Here is a 23,776-nt window from a genome sequence, read left to right on the forward strand (position 1 = left end):
GTCTGGCCTCAAGATTCATTAATTGAGATTCACAGCCTGATGGCTGCCTGCACAGCCCTGCCTCCACAGCTCCATGGCATCACTCCGAGGATCAGCTTGGCTCCAGCTCCCTCCGCTTCACTGGAGCTCCCAGCAACGGCTTTGGCCCGGGCCCTCTGGCTTCCCAGCTACACTTATGAATGTGAAAATAAACTAAATTCTATTTGCATGTTTAACTGGCTCAGGGGTTTCTATTATTATTATTATTATTAATTTTTTCCAGTTCAAGTTTCTTGACTCGAAAAGGAAGGAATGAAAAAGATTTCATTTTTCTCCTTAGAAAGTGATTTCCTGTGAATTAAGACAGACTTTGACCACTCTCTTTAAAGATCCATCTCCCACCCTCTACTTTAAAAACATCTTCCTGTAATAAAAGAAAAAAAAAAAAAAAGAATAAAAAAGCAAACCTCTTTTTGTTTTGGTCTCTACCTGACCCTGAAATAACCTCCCTGTCTGCTTGCCTCCCACAGGCCTTTTGATATCAGCTCCTTGTGGAATGGTGCACGTTTCTCACTTACAAACAGGTGCAGTTAATACTCGAAATCCCGGGTTCCCAAATTCCTTGGAAGTTTCTGCCTTCTCTGATGGGAAGCCAAGAAAGACCTTATGGTATGAGGCTGTTTATTCACTTCAATTTCATTCCTCACACTCAGGTGGTGTCCACAACAAAACAGATCTCAGAGCAGTGCTGCAGTTGCTGGTGCTTTCTGACCCCAACAAGGTAAACAGGGGCTGCAGGTCAGGTTCATTTAGTTGACCTAGCTTCATTAGCAAAAACCACTCAGGATATATAGGTGCCATGGAGTTAGAGCCGTCTCCATGCTTGCCCCTGTTTCTGTAGCTCTATACCCACCTATTCAGTGCTCGACAGCTCTTGCAAGCACCCAGCAGATGAACCTCATTGTCCACAATGGCTCTGAGCTAACAGCACTGAGGTCTTCGGCACCCCAAACTCTCCATCTCCTACCAAAACTCAGAAGAAACTTCTCTTTATTTTCTGGTACAAACTTGCTCTGATGAAGGTGGGAAACTGCACTTGTGCATAGACCACTTTTTGCTCATAGGAGTGTCTTCAGCACTCTGAGGACTGATGAAGCTTTAAATTATTACTAGTTCCTTTTGGATGTACTTTTAGTTTGCCACTAACTTTTGCTTAAGGCTGGCTGACTGTCTGCAGTCAATCCTGCACCCAGGGCATGCCAAGGTTTGAATCTCAGCTGCAGTTTCTAGCTCACCACCGTGATAATTCCAACACATTAGACACAATATCCAGGAAAAGGACTTCATGCCACAGCCAGAACTCAGACAAAACAGTGATTGAGAGCTCTGCTTGGGTGAGAAGTGCTGGGTAGCCTACTTATACCTCTCTTCTCCAGGTCAGCCTCTGGAAAAGGTCAGAGGGGCTTTTCCATGGTGAAGGCAGCATTTCAGCTGTGAAGATCTCCAGGCGTCGGGCTGAGCTATGCCAAACTCATGTTGCAACTTCATTGAGGATTTCAAAACCTAACCCTCCGTTTCCTCTTTGCTCCTCTTTCTGGTTCTCTTTCTCTCACAAGCTGTCTGCCTGTCTCTATAAAACGTTGCATTAAGTGTTTGTTGGCATGCTTGTGTCGTCATCATATATTTCTCAGAGGGAAAGAGCTATGTGCCACTGGTCCGTGAAAAGAGGAGAAGGATAAGACTAATCCATGGGCTCTGGCAAACTGGGATCTCTATCCTGACTCAACCTGCATAACTTGCTATGAATGTCAGTTCAACACCACACATATTTTCTATCTTTTCCTCCACACCCCACCCTGGATAGTCATCTATACCTGTCACTTGTGTGTGTCCCTTCTTCTCATCACTAGCAGGAAGTTCATTTGAGTTTCAGCTTGTGAAAATTGCCAAGTTATGGTAAAACAGAAAGCTGGGAATGGGGGGTTATGTTTCCTTAAAAACCTGTCGAAGTGACACTGCCAGTTTTCTTCCCAGTGGAAAAAAGGGCAGGGAACAGCTGGAAAAGGATTTGCAAGTCCTGCCTGACCTGGAGTTGGGAGCTATGGTGAGCTCCTTGGTCCTGGAGCTTTAATGTATCCAGAATCAATTCACCAGACACAACTTTCCCAGGTTCAGGGACCTGTACCCAGGGTATAGACAAAAATGGTCTATCCTGGCACTTCAGCACAACTGGCAGGTCCACAGACACTACCAGGCACATCTTGAGGCCATGCAAGGAGGCTGCAAGGGCCCTGGTGTTAGACCTTCATCAGACCTTAAATACTTCGCGTGAAAAATTTTGGCCATTAAAAAAGCTGTGGAAGCCTCCTGCAAGCAGGAGTAGAGATCCACCAACTACACCTTGAGATACAGAAGTGTTTGCTGCAGCAGCTGAAGCAGGTCCTTCACTCCCTGTTACCAGCAGTTCATCTGCATCACTGCCAATGCCTCTCCAGGGAGATGATGTGTGTAAAGCATTGAAATTGTTCTTATTTTAATGACTAAAGAGGAACTTCACTTAGTGAACCCAAAATGAACAGGTATGGAGAAACGTCTGTATAAAATGATGCCTCATTTTCAACAAACTCTAGTGAAACTCAGGGCTTGGAGCATTAAGCAATTACTCTTTTGTTTGATCCTGGAAAAACTGAGCAGAAGTATCAGTCAGTTTGTGAACGAGGATACCAGCAGATTAAGCAAGCAATAAAGAAGGAGTTTAACTAAATATAGTCTTACCAAGATCATGGCTTTGCTCTTTGGTGTCAAACAGCTGCACACCGATGGTCTCCTGCTTCTGATCCAGGTAATAGGTCCCATCAGTGACCAAGTGAACTAGGACTGCTGCAGCTACCATAGGCTGGGAAAAAAAAGCCTGGGAAAACAAAAGCCCCACAAAGGCTGAGGTGCAGAACTGTGGTGGGCTTAAAAAACCCCCAAGAGTCAGTCCAGGACTTGTAATATAACAATTTCCATCACAATTCCCATCCTGGGTCACACAGAAATCTTCGCTTCCGATCTCTCCTACACAAACTAGATGATGAACTCAAGTCAAACAGCCCTGTAGCTGGAGGCTGTACCCTCAGAAACTCAATAGCCTCATCACAGGAGGGCTCTTCCCCACTGACTCTCTAGACAGTGCTCAAAGACTTTGTTTTGCTATTTTGCACTAACTGTACTTCAAAGAAAGGAGCAGCTTGAATCTGGGAAGGCTGTCCCATGCTATTTTGCCTGTTGGAGAAACTTCGTACAGGTAAGCAAAGAGAAGACTTCTGAATGACATGTGCGCTTCCTACCTTCAGCCAGAAAACGGTCTGTGCCATGTGGGAGTACTGGAAGTTGGCCGTGCAGGGATACCAGGCATACTGAGAGACACCATCATTCAGGTCAATCACCTTAGTTCGACATGTCTGTGGGACAAAAGAAAAACACCAAACAGATGTAGATGACAGTAAGGAAGGATTATGAGTGTTTAAAGTCCAGGTGCACTGCTAGAATCAAATAACACAAAATAATGATGTTACTAAATGCCATGAGATTACTCAAAAGTTAAGTTTTCAGGGTTTCCACCTCAATAAGAAAAATTGTAACTTCAAAAAGGAGCTAAAGACTCACAGCAGCTCGATGGAAGCCAACAGTTTCCTCTTAACTTGGTACAAGGTCTTTGACAGCACTCAGAACAACTTTGTTCTCACCCAAATGGAACACGACTCTTCCCACTGGAGTCAAAGTGATGATCGCTTCTGAAAGTACTAACTCATAACACACACAACCTGCAGATGCTCTCCACAGTACTCAAGCAATGCCCTATTTAAACCTGCATGTTACTCCAGGGAAGCCACAGATGGCCATGTAAACTGCGAAGCAAGTGTAGCCAGGAAAGTCCTGTCTCTACAACCCAATTTAAGCAAACGTAGTTTCCTGTTTTGTCAACTAGCTTCTGCAAGTGGAATCACCTTCTTCCTACACCTAGAGCACCTTCCATGGCAAGCAGCAGTGACATAAGCTAACTGCTCTCTTCAGTAGAAAACAAGTGGATGAAACCCAAATGCTGGCATGGATGAAAAGCTCAAAGAAAATGCCAGAATCTAAGTACCAGAGAGCCTCACAGTGCCATCAGTATGTAAGATGCGCAAATGAAGCTGCAAGAAATGGTAGGATTTACCCTGAAAACGGGTAGGATTTACCCTGGAATGGTAGGATTTACCTGAAATGGTAGGATTTACCCTGAAGCAGCTCAGTGAAGCTGCTTCAAAAAAACATGCATGACCACAGCCTTCATTCTTCCAGCAAACATGAAGAAGGAAACATCTACCATGCAAAAGGCTACAACTGCATTGGAAGGATGCTTTCAGCTCTTGGAGCATCCGAAGCGTACCTGTTAAGATTCACAACACTGGTGAACTCAGTGACTCAGTGACTCACTTCCTTGTGGTCACACAGTCTAGTGGCAATGGAGCTAAGAATGCAACCCAAGAGGCCAAAGCATCTCCAGCAGCTGAGCTGGCCACAAGACAGCCAAGGACTAATCACCTGCACTAGGCGCTAACTGGAGCTATGTTCTCTTGGGGACACTACTAGGTTTCTTTCCAGAACCAGAGCCTGAGCTGAGCATCAGGTGGTGATGTGCTGTCAGTAAAGCTGTTCCCATAAGCAATTCCCCTGATTATTAAAACAAAAAGAAAACCCTGAAATGAAACAAGAGAATTAACTGAGATATTTTAACCATTCAAAATCTTGTGCCCACTTGGGTGTTCTGCATGGAATTGCCCTCTTGGTCTCTGCAGACAAAGCCCAGGCTATGCAAAGAAAGCCTGGGATGCCTGGGAATGAGAAACCAGATTGGTTAGAAGTGAGGTAATCACCTCTATAATCCGAGTCCCTCAAGATCCAGCACAGAGGAATCTATGGGCAAAACATAAATCAGCTTTAATGGGCTGGAAGAAGATTTTGAGTTTATTTATTTTTTGAAACAACTGGGACCAAGCTTCATTGAGGCTAGCCAGTGGATAGTGTTACATTTTACAGCAGAGCAAGGCTTTACATAAACTATCTTTGGCATTTGAAATACAGGCCAGCAATTCGACATGTACCATTTCGCAATTCTCCCTCCTTGCATTTTCAGCAGCCTGTCTCTTGTTGGGAGCATGGTTTTTATTTTCATACCTCTCCAGCTAGGGAATTTATCTTACCCACATCTGCAATTTATATGGTCAGATTGCTCTTTGACATGAACAAAGGTCTCATTACTTTTATATGATTTTGTTCTTATTCTTACATCTCCTCCTGCTCTCTCGGTCCAAAAAGGTGGTTGAAAGAAACAAAAGTTCTGATGTTTGGTGTATTTTAAGTGCCACTTAATGGATGAGTGAAAACCTGTATTAAGAAATCACCCAGACCTTCACCAAAAGTTTGACTCATACCCAAAATAAACCCCTGCTGAGGGGGGCTGGAAATCTCTGATAACTTTTAAATGCCTTGTTTGATTTGTGTGCATGTGTGAACCCGAGCACTTTCTGCTTCTGTCTGAGAATATTAGCGAGAATCTTAACAACACATAAAGAGCCTGTGTTTGAGACACGTGCAGCTGGGGTGTGCAGCATCTATAGGCTCCTCTGCTTTGAGCAGGTTAGATAAGCATCCTCCTGCTGAGGCTGCTCCATCACTACTCAGACAAATGTTTCAAAGTGGTACTGGGGTAAAAAGTTTTTTCAGGAGAAGAGTATTGATTGAGAAGTGTGGGAAAAGTCTAACAGACATGACATGAAGAGTGGCTGTGAGAGCCTCTTCTATACTACCTGCTGTCTACTAAACCCAGCTAATGGCCAAAAAGCTCTTTAAGATTTTGTAATAACAATCTGCTTGGATAAATCTACCACCTACAGACTCCACCATCTCAACAGGCTCTAAGACACGTGGTAAACACATCCCCTTCTCAATTCTATCCAGTTATCGAGTGTCACACCACAACTGCAAAGTCTCATTTGCTGGGAGAGTCTTTCACACCTCTGCTTTTAAGGTGCCCCTAGAAGATGGGAGCAGAGTGAAGGCACTTATTACTGCAGTACCACCACTTTTAAGATGGTACTGGAAGTTCCAATGGCCTGGAAGACAGAGCATCATCTCTCCTCAGGGCTACAAGTTCCTAGAAATTCATGCTTATGAGAAATAAATCATTTTCTAACATCCTTCAGTTTGTTACAGTGATGCAGAACAGCAGCTAAAGCACCTGACAGCTGTGAAGGGAAGAAGGAATAGATGTACTTTTCACTTCAGGGTGTTACCAAACACTAAAGTATTTGCTTTGAAGGATAACAGCATCACGCAGGACTCAAAACTTCACTCACTGGGGCTTATCCAGGTTCCCAGACCCACACACCAACTGGGGATCCACAGGAGCTTTAGTATCTGCTCCAAAGTATGCAGGGACTATTTGTGTCTACTTACTGGGAGCCCATGTCATACCCCTCCCTAGGAAGCTGCTTTCAATTAAAGGAGCTGATGTCTGTTCCTCTCGGAGGTTCTAATCCAGCTCGTCTCCCACCCACACATTTTGTACACAAACATCGAGAGACAGAATGAACAAGGCCAAGGAGCACTGTGGGATCTTCCCACAAGAGGGAATGCCTGGAGGATTCCCTTTGACTGATTTATACAACCTCTTGTCAATCACAGGGACAACATGTTCTTCAAACCGCCTCTCCTGTTTTCCTTCTCTTACTCCAGGGGACCGAGGAATGTGTCAGCAGAAAGGGAAAAGTGATATATCGGGAGCACTTAGTTCATTGCCACATCTAAAATGCATTTACTATTGCAATCAACTCAATTTCCTCATAACGTTTTCCTTCAAAGTAATATGGGAAAATTTGCTGAAGAGCAAATTTTGGAAGGCACCCTTGTGAATGATTCCCAGCCATCCCATGGCTTCAGGCAGTGTTGTGTTGATGGGCTCCTGTTGCAGATGAGCTATAGGTTAAGAATTACTGATCCTGTGGACTGGGCATTGGACTAGGTCCTAACCTGATTGTGCCCAGTGCATGGCCTCATTACAACCTTTTGGGCAGCACTTGGCTTCTCTAAGCCTGAGGCCCCCCTATCTGTAAGACACACGTGTATCTTCATGGTGAAAGCCATTAGCCACAAAAAGGTGCTCAGATGTTACAAAGAGAAGGGACAAACAAGCACACAGACGTGTGAAGGATATATCTCCCCATAGGAGCGGGTTAAATACAGAGATGCCATCCCACCCTGTCCTTCCCATTGAGCAAGCACAGCCAGATGCCACAGGCTTTGCAGACACTGGTGGTTCTTGTTTCTCACATTGTAACATCAAAATAATTCTACTTGCATACAGGCAAAGATGCTATTTGAGCAGGGATGCTGCCCTAAGCTCTGGCATAGAGCTGACGCTGCGGTTGGAGTGGACGTGCCTGTCTGCATGCCCACAGGCGCCTATAAACAGAGCAACTCTCCATTGTGCAGATTTGTCTGCTCACAAAATCCCATCTGTTGTCCCATGGTGGGGCTTCCTCCAGACCACGTCTTCAAGCTAAGTATGGCTGTGAAAGGCCATAGCCAGCACTTGTGCATCAGGCAGTGGAGGGCAACCTCCTTCTGGGGGCGAAGGGTGGAGGTGGTTAACATGCCCCAAACTGCTGCCACTTCTGCACTGAGTCAGGCAATGCTGCAGTTTCTGGGATGAACAGAGCTATACCCTGTCCCATTTGCAAAACAGCAACCACAGAGCAAGCAGAAGCAGGACAGACTGCCAAACCCCCCTGTACCATCTCTTTGTGGAGCACTTAACATCCTGAGTGAAGTTGTACAAGTGCATGGAAAAGCTCATGGACTGATAGGAAATCCATGGAGGCACAAGCAACATACTCTGTTGTTTGAAGATCCAGCTAAAGAACAGATTTCAACCATAATACTGAAACCTAATTAATCTCCAATTTTTAGCTGACTGCTCTGCAGAATGTTATTTATATTTAACTCAACACATGCCAGAGAATCCTAACCATGACATAAGCAGCATTTTAACACATCCCTTACAGATGAAAACTTTCTCTATCCATTGCCAGACAAGGGGGCTGGCAGTCACCCAGACCTTTTCTTCTTAAATATGTTATTGTTTTTGCAGACCTAAGGTTAATCTTACCCAAGGATGAGAAACTTTGGTGCAGTTGCTTAATATCATAAAGGTTCCTGCTTGTTTATTGCCCACTATTATAAGGCAGCTTGACTGCCACATGGACACCACCCAGTTTGCCGACTGCAGCACAGACCTCCAATCTGTTCTGAAAGCTGTTGCACTGTTCTTCTCATTTAGGCTGGGAATTGTATTGGAGTTACAGAGAAATGAAATTGCCCACATTCGTGAGCACCGAACCATTAAAAAGGCCACCATTTGGGTTCCTGCAAACACCTCAAAAATCAGCCAATTTCTAGGACCATTTCAAACCTCAGGAGCCCACAGAGCTCAGATGGAAATTGTACACACAGCCTTACTCAAGGGACATCAGGAATTTTGCTCTGGGTTTTCATCTAGGTTCTGGTCTGAAATGCTTTAGGACTAGTCTCTTTTATTAGCGTTCTGGATTTGTCCCATCAGAAGATTTGAGTCAACTGCTGTCTGTCCAACTATGAAAGTCAGCACTGGGTCATTCCAGGTTGGTCTCTAAGATTTAAAAAAAGCATTCAAAGTTACTTTTTCCAAACTGGTACATATATTAAATTTTTATGTGCACTAACAATGAGTTTAAAATACCTTGTTGTAAAAAAAAAAACAACAAAAACCCAAACCCAAGTCTGAGATTCAGCAGCACAGATTATAAGCGTTAGATGATGAGAGACAGCCGTGTCCTCCCTCTTTCATCAGCCTTCTTACCTTCTCATCTGCTGCTTCTTCCTCAGCAGCAGCTTTCCCTTATCTCTGATGCTCATGAACTGCAGCTCCTACTCCAAACCTCTCCTTGTCCTTTGTGTCTGATAACACAGATTTACTAAGTTTTGTGCTCTTTGTCTGCTTTTGCCTGTTTTCACTGGGGTACTTAAAAGGTCTGATGGCAAAAGATGAAAACCTGCAGCATGTCCTGCTCCAGGACAAAGGCATGCAGGCAGGTGAGCAACAGAAAAGCTTTATCAACTGGAAGTTGATAAAACTCCTGGGGTAACACACTCATGCTATATTACTCCCAGATTCAGCTGGCTCAGAAGTAAGAGGAAATCTCATCTGCCAGTTTTACCCGTGTAATGAAGAACGGCATTTGGCTGTGGGACTGGGAAGCAGTTTACATCTTCTAAGTAAAGCCCATTGTCAGTTGCTATGTCCAGCCTCAGCACGGCCACTTCCCCTTTGAACCTGGAGCAGCCGAGGGTGTCGGGACCTTGCAGGCTTAGTATTCAATAGCATGTTACTCCAGCTTTCTTAGCACAGAGCCTCAGCTTTCAGCTGAAGGTCTGGCTGGATTTTTTAGTAATTGGAAAGTGACCTTTATGTGTATGAAAACACTGCAGTCAATGTGACATGGCATCGATAGTTTGTTTGCGATGTGACATGATGATAAATTCCTCTGCTTCACAACAAAAATGATAGTGCTCATTTCCAAAGGGAAATTTCCTTGGGTAGACTTTTGGATGTAACACAGGGCTGTGATTCAGAAATGAGTGGGAGATGCAAAGGCTATTCTGTTTTGTCACAGAAGTTGGTTTAGTTTCAGGAAAGCGAATAGGAACTACAGGGATTTCCATTAGACGATGGCCCAGATTGCATGTGTATTCAATGTGTGTTATTAACTTTAGCTTTCTCCAAAAATGCAGTTATTTCAATTCCAAAGAGTCTGCACGAACAATATATTTCAATTCTTAAATCATGCAGACCTGCATTCTTTGAGCTTTCCTTTGAATTTCTGTTATCTCCAGATTCAAAGCAAACTTCATTTAAAACTGGTGAGTTCAAATCAAAATCACATAAAACCATAAACTTCACATGCTATACCTGAAAAAACCATAAATCATTTCTGACTGGCCCTATCCCAAACCCACATCGGCTTTGACATCCAGCCAGGTGCAATCAAAATATCTAGGATGCTAGCTGGACCTGTGGAAAAAACAGTGTGGAGTTGTGATTTTTTACAACAAAACCCTAAACCAGATGATTTTTGCATGGTTCGAAGGATCACCCCAAGGACATCAGTTGAGCCAGGGCCAGAAACTACAGAATAAGAGTGAGAAAAAGAAAAAATAATTGTACTATTAATAATCAACTTTTACACAAGCTCACAAGTAAACACCAGCATTTAGAGCTCGTAAGTGCAATTCATACCTGCTTCTTTTGCATTCCATAATGCACACTGAAAAGATGTGAAATCAAGCGATAGCTCGAATGGAACAGCAACGCAGAATACAGCCTCATATGAATGAAGCACATGAAAGTGTAACTGAGCAATTTGCCAGGTGCTCCTGTTTTTTCCTATCAGACATTTGCTGTTTCTTCAACACAGCAGCAGACAGAAAGATGCTGTTCTTAAACAAGCCCCCCCCAGCACTGCTGGGATCTCACCTAGGAGGCGTAATTCTTAGAATTACATTCTGCTATATGTTCAAATTCACAGATACATCTACTGGTAGAAATAGCAGCCAAATGGAACCCGCTAGACAGACAGCAGAAAGAAACAGCACCCAAACAAGACCTTATACCTTCTATTTTCAAACACCAGCCTCATTAAACCTAAAAAGACATTTTCAATCTGCAGCAGAAGCTCCTGTCTACAACTTCCACACTGCTGCTCACAAAGTGTGAAGGCATTATAGACTGATAAGTGCTTTAACAGACTGTATATCCATCCACTGGAGAGCAAGGTTAAACAAATACGGTAGCCAGAACATTATTGTTGGCTGCATACTCAGGTTCCCAAACTGCCCGTCTCTAACTGGAACCAGCTAGGTCCGCTGCAGCAGGCTTGCCTAGAACTGCAGGCCAAGGCTGGCCGGGGGTGCTGCGGTGAGGGAAAACAATCCCATCCCATAAACTTTTACACTGATGAGAGCAAAAGTCTTGTTGTTTCTTTTTCTTTCTCTTTGACTGGAACGTTACAGTTGGGAGCAGCTGGCATCTAAAATCGAACTGTCAAAGGCAGGATCTTAAACGTATTTTTATTATTCTATTAGTGGATACAGCTGAGGCATCCCTGCCATGGTAGGGGGGTGTAACTAGATGATCTTAAGGTCCTTTTCCAACTCAAACCATTCTATGATTCTATGATTCATTGGAGTTTTGCTGGTCTGGCACTCCTGCAAGTCAATGCAGATTGGGCTTGTTACAATCCACTTGGTAACATCCCCTCCTTCCTTCCCAAAGCCGGTCCTATAAATTCGCTTGGATGAAGAAAGCACACAGCTAGTGAGAGAAAGCAACAACAACAAATCCCTAAAGAACTTCAGCTCAACCAGGAGTTCTCCATCAGAACAACATAGTGGCTGAAGTAGACAAAGATGCTTAGAAGTACTTGGGCAACATTTCTGATAGGAGAGACAAATAGGAAAAGAAAAATAAAGCCTCATTTTGTCAGCTATCAAGGAGAAAAGAGCCACAATACTTTCATTCCCAGCACAGTAGGAATAGACTCTGAATACCCTCATACCTAATCCCAGCTCCTCCGGACTGCCCCAAGTGCACACAGGGCACAGGAGCATCTCCCAAGAGATGTGAGAACAATGCAGGTGCTACCACAAGCAATGAAGATGGCTCATGAAGCTTCGCCTGTGGCGGAGGCAAACAGCCATGCAGTGGTTAATGTCAGCTCCGACCACATGATCACATTCACGAAAGGTCAAAAGAGTGATTTTTCATTTAAAAACATCTGTGTGTTTAAAGAACAAAACTTTCTCATGTGCAAAAAACCAGGGGTTTCCAGCGCTTTTATTTCCAGAGTTAAAGTCATGCTTTTCAGCTTTGTTTAGGGTTATGGACCATGTAAACATGCTGTGTAAACCACACGCAACCCTCAGCACACAGCGATTCCACATGCAAGGATAATTGGGGGTGCAAATATCTCTCCCCCTGGCTCCTCTTCCCCCTCCGAGCTGCTCAGCTTCCCACAGCACACTCTCAGTGAGCCAGACAGACACCCAGTTGTTGTCCTTCCCTATATGAAGACATACACATGCCTCTAATCCTAAGGGTATAAGTCTGCTTTGGGCTGTCAACAGGCCTTAATTGGATACATCCAGGGAGATGATGCATTGGGAAGAGGCCCTGAATTTAATAGCAAGAGGGAAGGCTGTGGCAGGGCTCCCAGGGAGAGCGGGGGGAGCATGGAGGAGAGCTACCATGTGCTGTCCAGGGAGCTGCTGACAAAGACACCTCAGCAAGCAAAGCCTTGGGGTTTCCATCCAACTAGTCAGCCCTACGCCAGTGTGTGTTAATTAAGATTGGAGCACAATGAGGGACTCTTCATCAGGGATTGTAGTGACAGGACAAGGGGGAATGGGTTCAAACTGAAATGGGGGAGCTTTAAGTTAGGTAAAAGGAAGTTCTTCCCTGTGAGGGTGCTGAGGCACTGGCACAGGGTGCCCAGAGAATCTGTGGCTGCCCCATCCCTGGCAGTGTTCAAGGCCAGGTTGGACACAGGGGCTTGGAGCAACCTGCTCTAGTGGAAGGTGTCCCTGCCCGTGGCAGGGGGTTAGAACTAGGTGAGATTTCAGGTGTCTTCAAACCCAAACGAGTCTGTGAGTCTATGATTAAACCCTGTGGCTTGTTTTTCTTAATACCTGAAGGCACGCATTGTGACTGGTATGCAAATCAGAAGGTTCCCCCTTGCTTCACTGTGTTTTTCCCACTGAAACTGTAGAATGATGAAACCATTGCCATACAAATACCTCTGAAAGAGTTGGACCATCCAGGGATAGTCCATAGAGCAGCAGACAGTTGCTTCCTCCAGCCAATGTACATCACTACCCAAGCAAAGGTTTGGCTGCAGGTGTCTGGGGAAGCCTGTCACTTCCCTCTGACCTCCAAACAGCCCTGGTTGCTCTTGATAAGCCTCAAACTGCAACAAATTAAGCTAAAAGACCACTTGGAGCATTTCATCCTTGATGTCCCAGGCTGGTAGGGGAGTTCACAGAAACGCCCAGCTGCTCCCAAAAGAAGTTACCGAGGGGATTAAAACACAAGCATCAACTCTGAGAGGAAGCTCAGGGCTCCTTCAGCCTCATTGCCTCCAAGGAGCAGGCTCTGGGAGGACAGACTGGGAGCACAGCAAATGGAGGAACTTACAGCTGCTGAAGCTTGGCCTTTCCCACAAGAAACCACCCTCACAGGGAAGAACTTCTACCTAAGAGCTCATCTCAATCTCCCCTCTGGCAGGTTAAAGCCATTCCCCTTGTCCTGTCCCTACAGGCCCTTGTACAAAGCCCCTCTTCAGGCTTCTTGTAGCCCCTTAGGCACTGGAGCTGCTCTAAAGTCTCCCCTTAAGAAGCCTTCTCTTCTCCAGGCTGAACAAGCTCCACTCTCTCAGCCTATCTCCATAGGAGAAGTACAGGAAGAGCATGTTTACCCTGTGCTTCAGCTTCTCCTCTCTGAGAAGAGACTTGTCTTCTCTGAGAGCGATGACGCACAGGTTAATTACGAAAAAATAGGAAAATGAAATCCACTGCCCAAAGTGCTGAGCATAAGGATTTTGGTCCAATGATGAAAATGGCTAAGCAGATCTTGATGTTCTCCAGAAATAAGGGCTTCTCCCAGTGAGGAGGTACATGCACAGGCAGATAATAGCACTAATCATGCAAATAACCATTTCCTGGCATGAATTACAGTTCACAGCTGGACCCTGAGGCTACGGTGGAAACCCAGGCCTGGTGGAGGCTTCTGCTGGTAGCAGAGGGAGCTGGGCCCATTTACCAGACAGGTGAATCATATCTTCTTATCAGATTCACCACTGAAATGACCTCAGAGGAAACAGTGATCCTCCAACTTTACAGGCAGTATTTCCCAAACTGAGCACAGATTTGGGGTTCCTCAACAGTTAAGGCTCCAGGTAAGGCGCCAGCATCACAGAATGATCTGGGTTGGAAGGAACCTTAAAGCTCATCTAGTTCCAGCTCCCTGTCATGGGCAGGGACACCTTCCACTAGAGCAGGTTGCTCCAAGCCCCTGTGTCCAACCTGGCCTTGAACACTGCCAGGGATGGGGCAGCCACAGATTCTCTGGGCACCCTGTGCCAGTGCCTCAGCACCCTCAAAGGGAAGAAATCTTGTAGATGTTCATCTCTCGACAACCCCATCACGAACAACCTGCGATTCAGGAGAGATTTAGAGCTGCACAAGAGTTTATCCAAATGGTCTCAATTTTGTTCTTTTCCTTCTTTCTTTTTAAAGCATACACTTATTTGCAGGTGGGGGCAGAAGGACCGGCTCAAGAGGCCTTCAGGATAGTGCTGGGTAAGCACCATCCCTCCCAAAACCATGCCTTTTAGAGCCATCTCAAGATGCACCCCCTAAAATTCTTTGGCATTCAAAATACGAGGTCTTTTATGACAAAGTGGCCTAAAATGCCTCTGGGACTCTGAGTGAGTAGTGCAGACAATCCTGCACTTGAAAGAAAAAATAAATTCTCTGCTCCTGGCATGAGAAAGTTTACTTTCAGCTTAAAGAAATGATCGTGTGGTTTTGGGGATGGCATTCCATTCTGCTGAAGAACAGCACCCTGCCTGCTTCTATATCTGCGGCTTTGTAGCTACATTACAATCCTGGAGAGCTCTGTTTACATATTTTACATGTTTTCTTGTGCAGAACATGAAACCAAATTACATACTAAAGGCCATTATGGCTTTGCTCTTGCACCCTTTTCCATCCCCTCCTTCCAATCACTTGTTTTAATTCTATCCAAAATAATCCACTGGATATTTTGAACAGTGCTTGACTGATGGGCAATGCTTCAGGCAGGTTTCTTTACTGTAGCACAGGGGAAATCATGCAAAAGCTGGTGAAGCTACATGCCGGGGGGGTAGGGAGAAGATAGCTGGGGCTGGGGGTGGGATGAGAAATGCCGAGAACCCTTCATGCATGAACAAAGCAGACGTGTCGATGCATTTATGCAAGAATCAGTCTGCTCTGAATGGAGAGGGACCCAAGACAAACAACCCGGATGGGATGCAGGAGAGCTATCCCACGCTCACGCTGGACATGCTCTGCATCTAAAGGCTCATGAGCAGCAGCAGCAGACAGAGAGACTGGCAGGTTGAGGGGCAAGGGCCGAGGAGGGGGGTCTCCTTTCATGCTAACAAGCACTGCCGCTGTCGTGGGGTCCGTCTTTCAGCTCCCTGATGCCGGGGGGGGTCCAAGCTGTTTTCTATTACCATGTGTAATCATGGTGGGTGGCGGGGTGTACAGCAGATATGATCATAAAATGCTACATTACTTTCTTAAAGAAGCACATAATCCTTATTATTATCCAACACAATATTCCTTTCTTGCCTTTCTTCTCACTTCTAGCAACAACAAATGGCATGGAATTCTGCACTCATTTTGTTAGTGCTAAATGTCTCCTGGTCCTAGGAAGATGGGACCAATTTCCGGCACCTGAGGATTTTTGGTTTGACCTTCATCTCTGCAAAGGTCAGATTGAACCTCTCTGAGAGTACTGATGGCTGCTTTGTGCTCTGCATCATCCTTTGTTTCTTTTATCTATTTTCTCTACAGTACACAAAGGGAACACAGTGTACCAGCCCCTGGTACTCACTGTTCTGTTTCCCTTAGATGACTTGCATATGTGCTCTTGAAAAATTATTCTAAAAGCTAAGGGGGGAGGGGAGTGGAAAGAAGAAAATATCCCTTGAGTGTTTGGCAAAATTGCTTGGAATCTCCTCTGACATCTCATTGTGTTCTCTCTGTCCTCCCCTTACACAAATCAGCCAGAGGCTACGACATCAGCCATGGGGTCTGCTGGTTTACTACTGCCAGGAGCAGAGGAACACTGGAAAACGTGGGAATGGAGGAGTGAGAGGGAGGGAATCACTCTCTGTCCTAGCAGGGAGCAGGCAGCCAGGTGATGGGCAGTATCTCCTTTTCCCCGCCCAGCTCTGGACTGAATTTAAGGGTAACGCTCTTTCCCAGCCATCTCTCTGCAGCTGAGTCTTTTTCAAGCCAGCCTACCTAGAAATCCCATTTTACTGTGCTTCAGAGACCTCCCCAGAACACTGAGATCATTCCTGAGCAGGAACCATGGCACTGATGTTAGCACACATTTCGTAGCATCCCTCACCTTGGTGTGGACCCTTCACATGGGCTACCTCCTCCAATGAGGCAAAGCAACAACGCAAACACACAAGTGAGGACCAGTGGGGTTCCTTTGGCAGAAGGGTTGCAAAATCCATCTTTCCCAGCTAGACAGGTGGGAAACAATGTTTCCAGCCATTAAAGCAAGGAGTTGGCGGGACAGTTTTCCAGTCCGTTTGTAGTGGGAATGAACAGCCAAACTGTTTGGCTAAAGACTGATTAATTCACAAACGGGATGACGTGAGGTGGCTGACAGAGCTAAAATGCAGATTTAATGACCCCAACCCCCTTCCAGGTCTCTGTTTCCAGACACTGACTCTCAGTAGGCCCTGAATAGTTTTCTTTTTATCCAAGATATGAACATTTCCCTTTCAAGACTTCCTGAACTTCCTACTCTTGGGGAGGTCTAGGCTCAATAATGCCCAATGCCTGCAATAGCTCTGAAGGATATTGAGGTTTAATCCTCAAACAGTAGCTTTACCTTTCTGTGCTCCGGTTTCCACGGAACAGAAACTAAGCAGTGTGGCTGTGATAAGGCTTAATTAATTCCTGTACATTGAAAAATATCATCACTTTAGCCAAGGAAGGAGCATTCCAGCCTGAATTTGCCTGATGGTCAGGGCCAGGCTCATGATGCAACTCTCCAGCCTTCAGGCAAAAGACCAAATTGGCTGGTCTGCAGTATCCAGGGAAAGGCTGAGATAAAGTGTTGGAGCTCCCTTTGGACCCCAACTTTAGACTTGGAGGCTCTGTAACCTAAGCTGAAGCCTTGTGGTGGATCAGCCAGTCCTGGAAATGAGCTCAGATGAGTACAGCAAACCTACATTCCTCTTGTAACACCCTGTGCACAGTGTCCAGTTCATGTTTTTCCAGAACTAGCCTCTGATCACTCATGGTTCCTCCATTAATGGTTTTTCTTAGTGGGATTCTGCCCTCATCCTCCAGAGATTAGCGGTTCAAAGCCTAGCTCGGCTATAAATAACAAAGACACTTGCAAAGCAAATAATCTTATTAAAAATGGGGATTCTTCTATCCCTCCAACCACAACAAACCTCTTACCGTTGAAGAGCAACAGGACTTGGCTGTGAATTGGGAAGTTCAAAAAGGGCCACTTGCAGAGCCAACAGACAGACACCCTCCCTCTTCTCAGCAAGATCACCCCAAAGGAAAGGAATGGCTTCTCCATTAAAAGTTGCAGGTTTCCTCTCTTCCCACTCCTGTTCAAGATTACTCTATTTATTGGCTTTGCTGGATCTTCGGGGAATTATCTTCAGTGTTATATTTATTAGACAGAATAAAACTGTGTGGCAGAGATCATCTTTCTCTTCAATTTTCTTACAGTATTTCCTTACCACTCTTGGAGCCCTTGCTCTACCATGTTGTTTCTTCTAGTACTCAGAATATTTCTGTGCTCCTGTCTTCTCCTTTTGTGGGCAATTTCAGACATACTGCAATTCTAGACATCTTTCTGCTGCTGATTGAAGGATAGGTTCATGGCAGTGAGTCTGGATGAGTGCAATTGTGGGAACTGCAATAGGGGCAGGAGGGGGCCTCTGTTTGTGGGAAAGATGTAATAAGAATCCTCTTCCACAACTTCTTACTCCATAGCAGCCCCTGTGGGGTACCCAGATGAGAACAGGGTGTGTTCATCAGTCCGGGAATGAAAACGAATCCCAGGATCTGTGTGTGCCCAGCAGCCTTGGGAAAGAGTCTCCTTTTGGTTAGCTGTGCCTGGGCTGTGTGGTTTTTCCATACACGGGAAACCCAAGCTCAAACAATGGCACAGGGAGAAAGAAAATAAATTTATATATATACATATAGGGTTACTTGGTCTGAACAACTTCTGCACAACTGGGAGGAAATGCAACAAAAGACACAGTTACTGGGGGACTGGCCCTCTAAATCACCAACACACACACCCCAGCTTTCAAGTCTTGAGCACACATTGCTGTGACAGGAGGAACAAGATCAGCAATAAGCCACCTAACCATCCGTTATCATAATAGTCTAAAGGGAAACTGCAGATGAATCAGTTCTCCAAAAGCATGAGTGCCACCAGCAAGATGGAAGGAGAAACAGCATCTCCAGCCTCCTGTGGCTGGTCTGCACCCGCCTGCCTCTGCTTGTCTCACTCAAACCATGGGGCAACCCTCTGAGACAGACCTGTCAGAGGCTTCCTCCAAAGGCATGTCTGTATAGAAAAGACACTTTAGCAAAAGATCCAAATCCTTCCTCCTCAGTACAACCTGCTCTAGAAAGAGAGACTAACATAGATAATGCACTCACCCAGCGTAAGCTGTGGCAGAACAAAATTGGCAACGAGAGAAAGGAGGTTGAGTCTACGAAGGCCATTGCAAGACCCTGGTTTCTTGAACCCTGCAGGACAGCAAAGCTTTTACAGTGACCTGATCCACACTGCATGTTCCTACTTTACGCATCTCGTTGATGCAGCTTTACCAGTGATGCTGCATCGGAGATTGTCTGGGTAGGCCATGGTTTGGCTTTTTAAACTCAAGTCTTGTCAAGCCCAGGTTTGCTTAACTTGGTGTCAGGAGGCCATGTCCTACCCCCTCCTGCTGGTAAAGAGAAGGTTGACCCGAGCTGGGTACAAGCCAGTCAGGGAAATAAGTCACTGGGGACTTCCAACACAGAAAAATTGCAGCTATTCACCAAACAGATCAGCTGAAGCACCCTTTGTGTTTATGCCTACTGGATCTGTCTTTCAGCCAGTATAAATCTGCCTAGTGCTACTGCCTTTCTGCAGTCTTTGCCAGCACACACCAGCTGATGACTTAATGCTAGCATCAATAATCTTTAGCACAAGAAAGGCCCCGAGAAATAAACAGTGCTGTAGAAAACTCCACACAACCAGTCCATCAACACTGATAATATTTCACACACAGTGGATGGCAAGGAGAGGCTGTTTACAGACTCACAGCAAGAGCAGTAGGGAAAAGAGCAGCTCAAGAGTGTGCAAAGCCCTTACTGCTGAATTCCTCCTGCAGTCGACAACAGGTACTGAGCAGCGTCTGCTTGAAGGAGGATGCCAGATTAGAAACCCAACTGTACAAACACCCTACATCGCATTTCTCTGCTGGTGCAATGTTGCTGACTGGTCCCCTTTGGCTCTAAATATGATGCTGTCAGTACTGAGAATATTTCTTAATCAGCACTGAAGAGTGGCTGCCAGGAAAGTAGAAGTGGCTGTCTCTCCGTCTTGCTTCTGCAGAAAGAGCAATTGTTTAAAGGGGGGGCTGTTTGACCTTTCAATTTTTCAAATGTGTATCTCTTCGCCAAGACTGTGTCATTCTTTGTAAGCATTTTGTTGTTCAAAACAAATCTTATACTGTGAACTATTTTTTTTCCCCTCCCTTCGTATGTTGCCATTCAGCAGCCTCGTACTCACAAGGAAGCAACCAGCATGTAAGATCCAGCTCAAAATAACAAGCAAGTGAGGGCAACCCTATTTGTAAGGAACAACCAACTCAGAAACAGGCACTGTCTGAAGTGAACTGAGCAAAGGGGTGTGGGGTGCTCAGTTCGCAGGGGCAACCCCACAGTAATAAGGAAGTGTTCTCTTGCTTGTGCTCATAAACAATCCTCCAGCAGTGAAAAAGTGCGTGCAGGCAGATATTGCTGAGAAATACCCCAATAACAACCCAACTCCTCAGAAACAGCACAGGCAAAACCATGGCAGTCAAGCAGAGAAATGGGTCTTGAGATATCTAAGGATGAGAAACATTTTAAATCATGAAGGACATGCTTAAAATGCTTTAAAGCACCTTGAGAGCGCCAGGGCAATTATGAGAAATGGGATGGCTAACAAACAGGCAGCTTATGTATCCTGTATATTGCTGTGCACTGCACTCAAACATATCTTTCATGGCATTCTTGATGAGAAGCCAACAGAAATACCACTCTGATTAATCAGGAAACTACCCAGCAACAACACGAAAAGTTTGCACAAGACCAGCAAGCACACAACCTACTCCAAAAGATACCTGGGTGAGGAAAGGTGCTCCTTTCATCAATACAAAACCCCCTGAAGGCTCAATGCTTGTACAGATAATGAAGCCAAACATGTTTACACACCAGTGATCATTATACACAGTGATTAGAGGAGATCTTAGGTTAATTTTCATCTCCACTAGCTAACACTGATGACCTGCTGCCCCACCTAACCATTCTGCAGTGACAAGTCAGGTGCTTTCACAAGTCAACGAGCCTGTCTTGTTCCTGGGGAAAACAAAGACTTTCTCAACATATATGATTAAAAAGGTCAATGAACCCCATGCACTCAAACTGGTAATAGGACCAGCTGAGCTAAAGCAAAAATTCCTTTTGCTGGAAGTAAATAGCACACTGTTATCTCCCCAGGGGCCAGGCAATAGCAGGAGGCATGTTCCCATTCACTCTGGCAGTGTGTGATATGCCAGTGCTCTGCCTATAAATACAACAGCTCTTTTTCCAACCCCTTTTTTTTATGCTTTAACAAGGCTGTGACAACATCATCTCATCCGGGTTCAACACACACGCCTGAGTTGTGGCTACACAGCAGAGCTTTGCGTGTGCACGTGGTGGTGGTTATTCCACCGCAGGACCATATGCTACCTACTGCATGGGGTGGCTGCATGCAGGACCATATGCTACCTACTGCATGGGGTGGCTGCATCTCTACTAGAGCCTTAGGAGAAAAAACAGGGCAGCATTCCATAGCAGCTGCATGGGCACAGAGTACTTGGGGACACACGCATAAAGCAGCACCTGAACTGGAGACAGTGGCCTTTGTGCTGTCCTACAGGGAGATGGAATGAGAAAGAAGTTATGAGGGCACTAGTAGGGGTTCAGGGGAAAGTTCCTTTTACAGTGTGAGATAATGAATGAGACCATGATGAAGAGGCAATACTGGGCTCTGGACTGTGTCTTGGTACTATGCCAACTATCTACGCTTTGTGCGTTTAAAACTGACCTGGTCATTAATTTGTTACAGACTTGTGCAATGTGGACAAGGCCAAGTCTCTTGCATAAAGATGTTTTCTTTTGCAAGCCAACTGGAAATATTTAGTGTTTACTACTCATGGAGAAATCCGCTTGTCGTATCTGTGACATCCCTCTCTGCGCTGCCACAAGACACCTCCCCAGTAATTAGGCTGTAAGAACAACTTCGCTGCATCAATCCAAAAGTCCATGTAATCCACTGCTCTATCTCTAGCAAGGGACAACAGTGGATGCTGAAGGAGGAACATACAAAGCCACTCTTATATCCTCTATCTATATCTTGTATCCTCAATAAGCAACATGGGCTTTCCTGAGTCAGGTTGCATTTGGACTGTTGCATCTGCATCATGTACAGCTCTGTTTTCCAGGCATTTATCTAATGTCTTTTTGAACTCATTTGGATCTAATTCTCTCAGGGAGACAGAAGGTAAAGTTATGGTAACTGGAGCTATTTATGTTACAAAGGAGACATGTAAGAAGGGGGTTAAAGCTAATGAATGGCTTTGGGAATGGACGGGACCTTTCTCAGAATAGAACAATAGAGTGCTTTTATGAAACTGGGAGACAGAAGACACAAAACTATTAAAAAGAAAGAACGCTCTTTTGTATTATTCGACATTAGCCTTCAGAACTCATAGCCACAAGACAGTAGCCTGCGCTAGCTGCAGAGAGCCTGTCTAGGCTTTTAGGTGGTGATAGTTGGTCGTGGTGGCTCCTACACAGCATACTGAATGCATGGTTGGAACTGAATTTCAACTCTTCACTACTTATCAGGCTCAGAAAGAGAGAAACTGCTGTCAAGGGCCTTCCTTGGTGAAGCAGCAAGTTAACAGGCAGAGGAAACATCACACATCAATGCTGACCATCTAGCTACGCTCATGAATGTTGCTCCTTGCTGGACTTTGCTCTCCAGGACAGGAAAGAGCACATGCTTTCTTACCTGGGTTGCTGCTGGCTGGCCAATGACCACCCATCCTGGACACTGCTGGTCACTGTGATGTGAGACGGAAACATTGGAAGCCCACTGATCCAGGAAGCCTTTGGGAGTGTAAACGCCACAGTCTTTGATGCTGGTCATTTGCTCAAATTCCTCACATACTCCATCACCGTCATGGAAATAGCACCTGCTGGGTTCATCTGCCAGGAGGAAGAGAAATCACAAAGCACTGGTTACAGGCCTGCAATGTAGGAGCTAGGACCTGATAACATCAGTGTCATACATCTGCTGGACCAGGTCACTGGGAAGTGAAAGCACTCCTAGGCAATAGCAAGGTGATTTCAAAAAGCCAAGCAACAATAGTCAACTTTTATATCGGGCAATTCCCTCAAGACATTTCCTAACGTAAGGGGATTTCTTTTCATCTATCTGCTTGTTTTCACCTATCTCCATTTAAAAGGATGGAGACAGAAGAAAGCAGAGACAGAAAATACATAGAGAGACAATGTGGGTGTTGGCGTAATTCCACCAACTTGGGTGGAAAAACGCCAGCAGAAGGGCTGGTCTGCAACGTTTGCCTTTTTGTTTCTAAAAGATATCTGCAAAACAACAACAGCAGCAGCAGCAACTGTGAATTTAGAGATGGTGAAAACTGCCAAGTTCACAGTTGTAGTGACCAAAGGGCCAAGCAGATCTGTTTATCCACAGAGCAGATACAGTATACAATGTGCAAGGGTAAGCTTGCCACATACACACACAGCTTCAACCAACATGACTCAGATTTGACCTGAAAGGATCAAAAGCAGCAGGAAACTTTATTATCCTCGTCCATTTATTCTGTGGCTTCTCTAATGAGACTGCCAACAAAGATGCCAAATTTTTGAGGTTGTTTCTGTAACACTGGCCCATTAAAAACTGAACTGAGATCCATCTACTCTTTTCAAACAGACTGCATAGCAATAATGACTTTCAGTCATTAGAGTACTCTCTGAAATGGAAACCTTTGACCTGTTGGTATCCTATTTTGTATTGTATTATCATTGCCAGTCCCCAGAGGTATCCAGTTCTGACAGCCTGTTGTATTTTTGTCTGGCAAATAAGCCTGCTGAAAAAAAACCTGGTAGGAAATTAGCCAGAGCTGCTAGCTGGACTGATGGAAGCAATCCCTAAGGAGAGTCCTGCCGGTAGCATTGGACTATCTTGAGCTAGGTGTCAGAAAATCCAGCGTCTGCTCAATTTTGAGCTACTTCCAAACTACTAAATCCCCTGTTTATTTTTCCTCCTAGTTTACACAGTGAAATACCATCATGAGCCAGAAAAAATCAGTTTATTGCAATTCAATTATTTAATGACTTTCACTCCTTTTCCCCTCCCTTCCTCCCAATCCCCCGTGCAAAATTCCAGGTCCTTCTGAGAGTGTGAGTTTGAAAGAATGGAGAAGTCAATCAGGGAAGAATGTCATTATGGTTTCATTTCATGACCTCTGTGGACAACTCGCATACATGGGTAAGTGTTGGGAACTCTGTATTTGCTGGGTCAGTGCTGTGAGCT

General features: G+C 45.1%; 1 protein-coding gene and 1 long non-coding RNA gene across 2 annotated transcripts in view; one reads left to right on the forward strand and one right to left on the reverse strand.

Moving 5' to 3' along the window:
- Positions 1 to 23,776, reverse strand: part of PAPPA (pappalysin 1) — a 179,660-nt gene that overhangs the window by 50,267 nt on the left and 105,617 nt on the right. The window contains exons 10-12 of the mRNA XM_030507396.1: positions 22,229 to 22,425; positions 3,312 to 3,425; positions 2,755 to 2,890 (exon numbers count right to left, since the gene is read on the reverse strand). Of these exons, the coding sequence (XP_030363256.1) occupies positions 2,755 to 2,890; positions 3,312 to 3,425; positions 22,229 to 22,425 (447 nt within the window). The remainder of the gene's footprint in view (positions 1 to 2,754; positions 2,891 to 3,311; positions 3,426 to 22,228; positions 22,426 to 23,776) is intronic.
- On the forward strand, positions 833 to 11,287 carry LOC115617179. Its single transcript, XR_003994529.1, has 3 exons — positions 833 to 843; positions 3,881 to 3,885; positions 11,194 to 11,287. It is a non-coding gene; the product is annotated as an uncharacterized LOC115617179 (long non-coding RNA).

This window comes from Strigops habroptila, chromosome 15 (genome assembly GCF_004027225.2).
Source record: "Strigops habroptila isolate Jane chromosome 15, bStrHab1.2.pri, whole genome shotgun sequence".
Taxonomy (NCBI): domain Eukaryota; kingdom Metazoa; phylum Chordata; class Aves; order Psittaciformes; family Psittacidae; genus Strigops; species Strigops habroptila.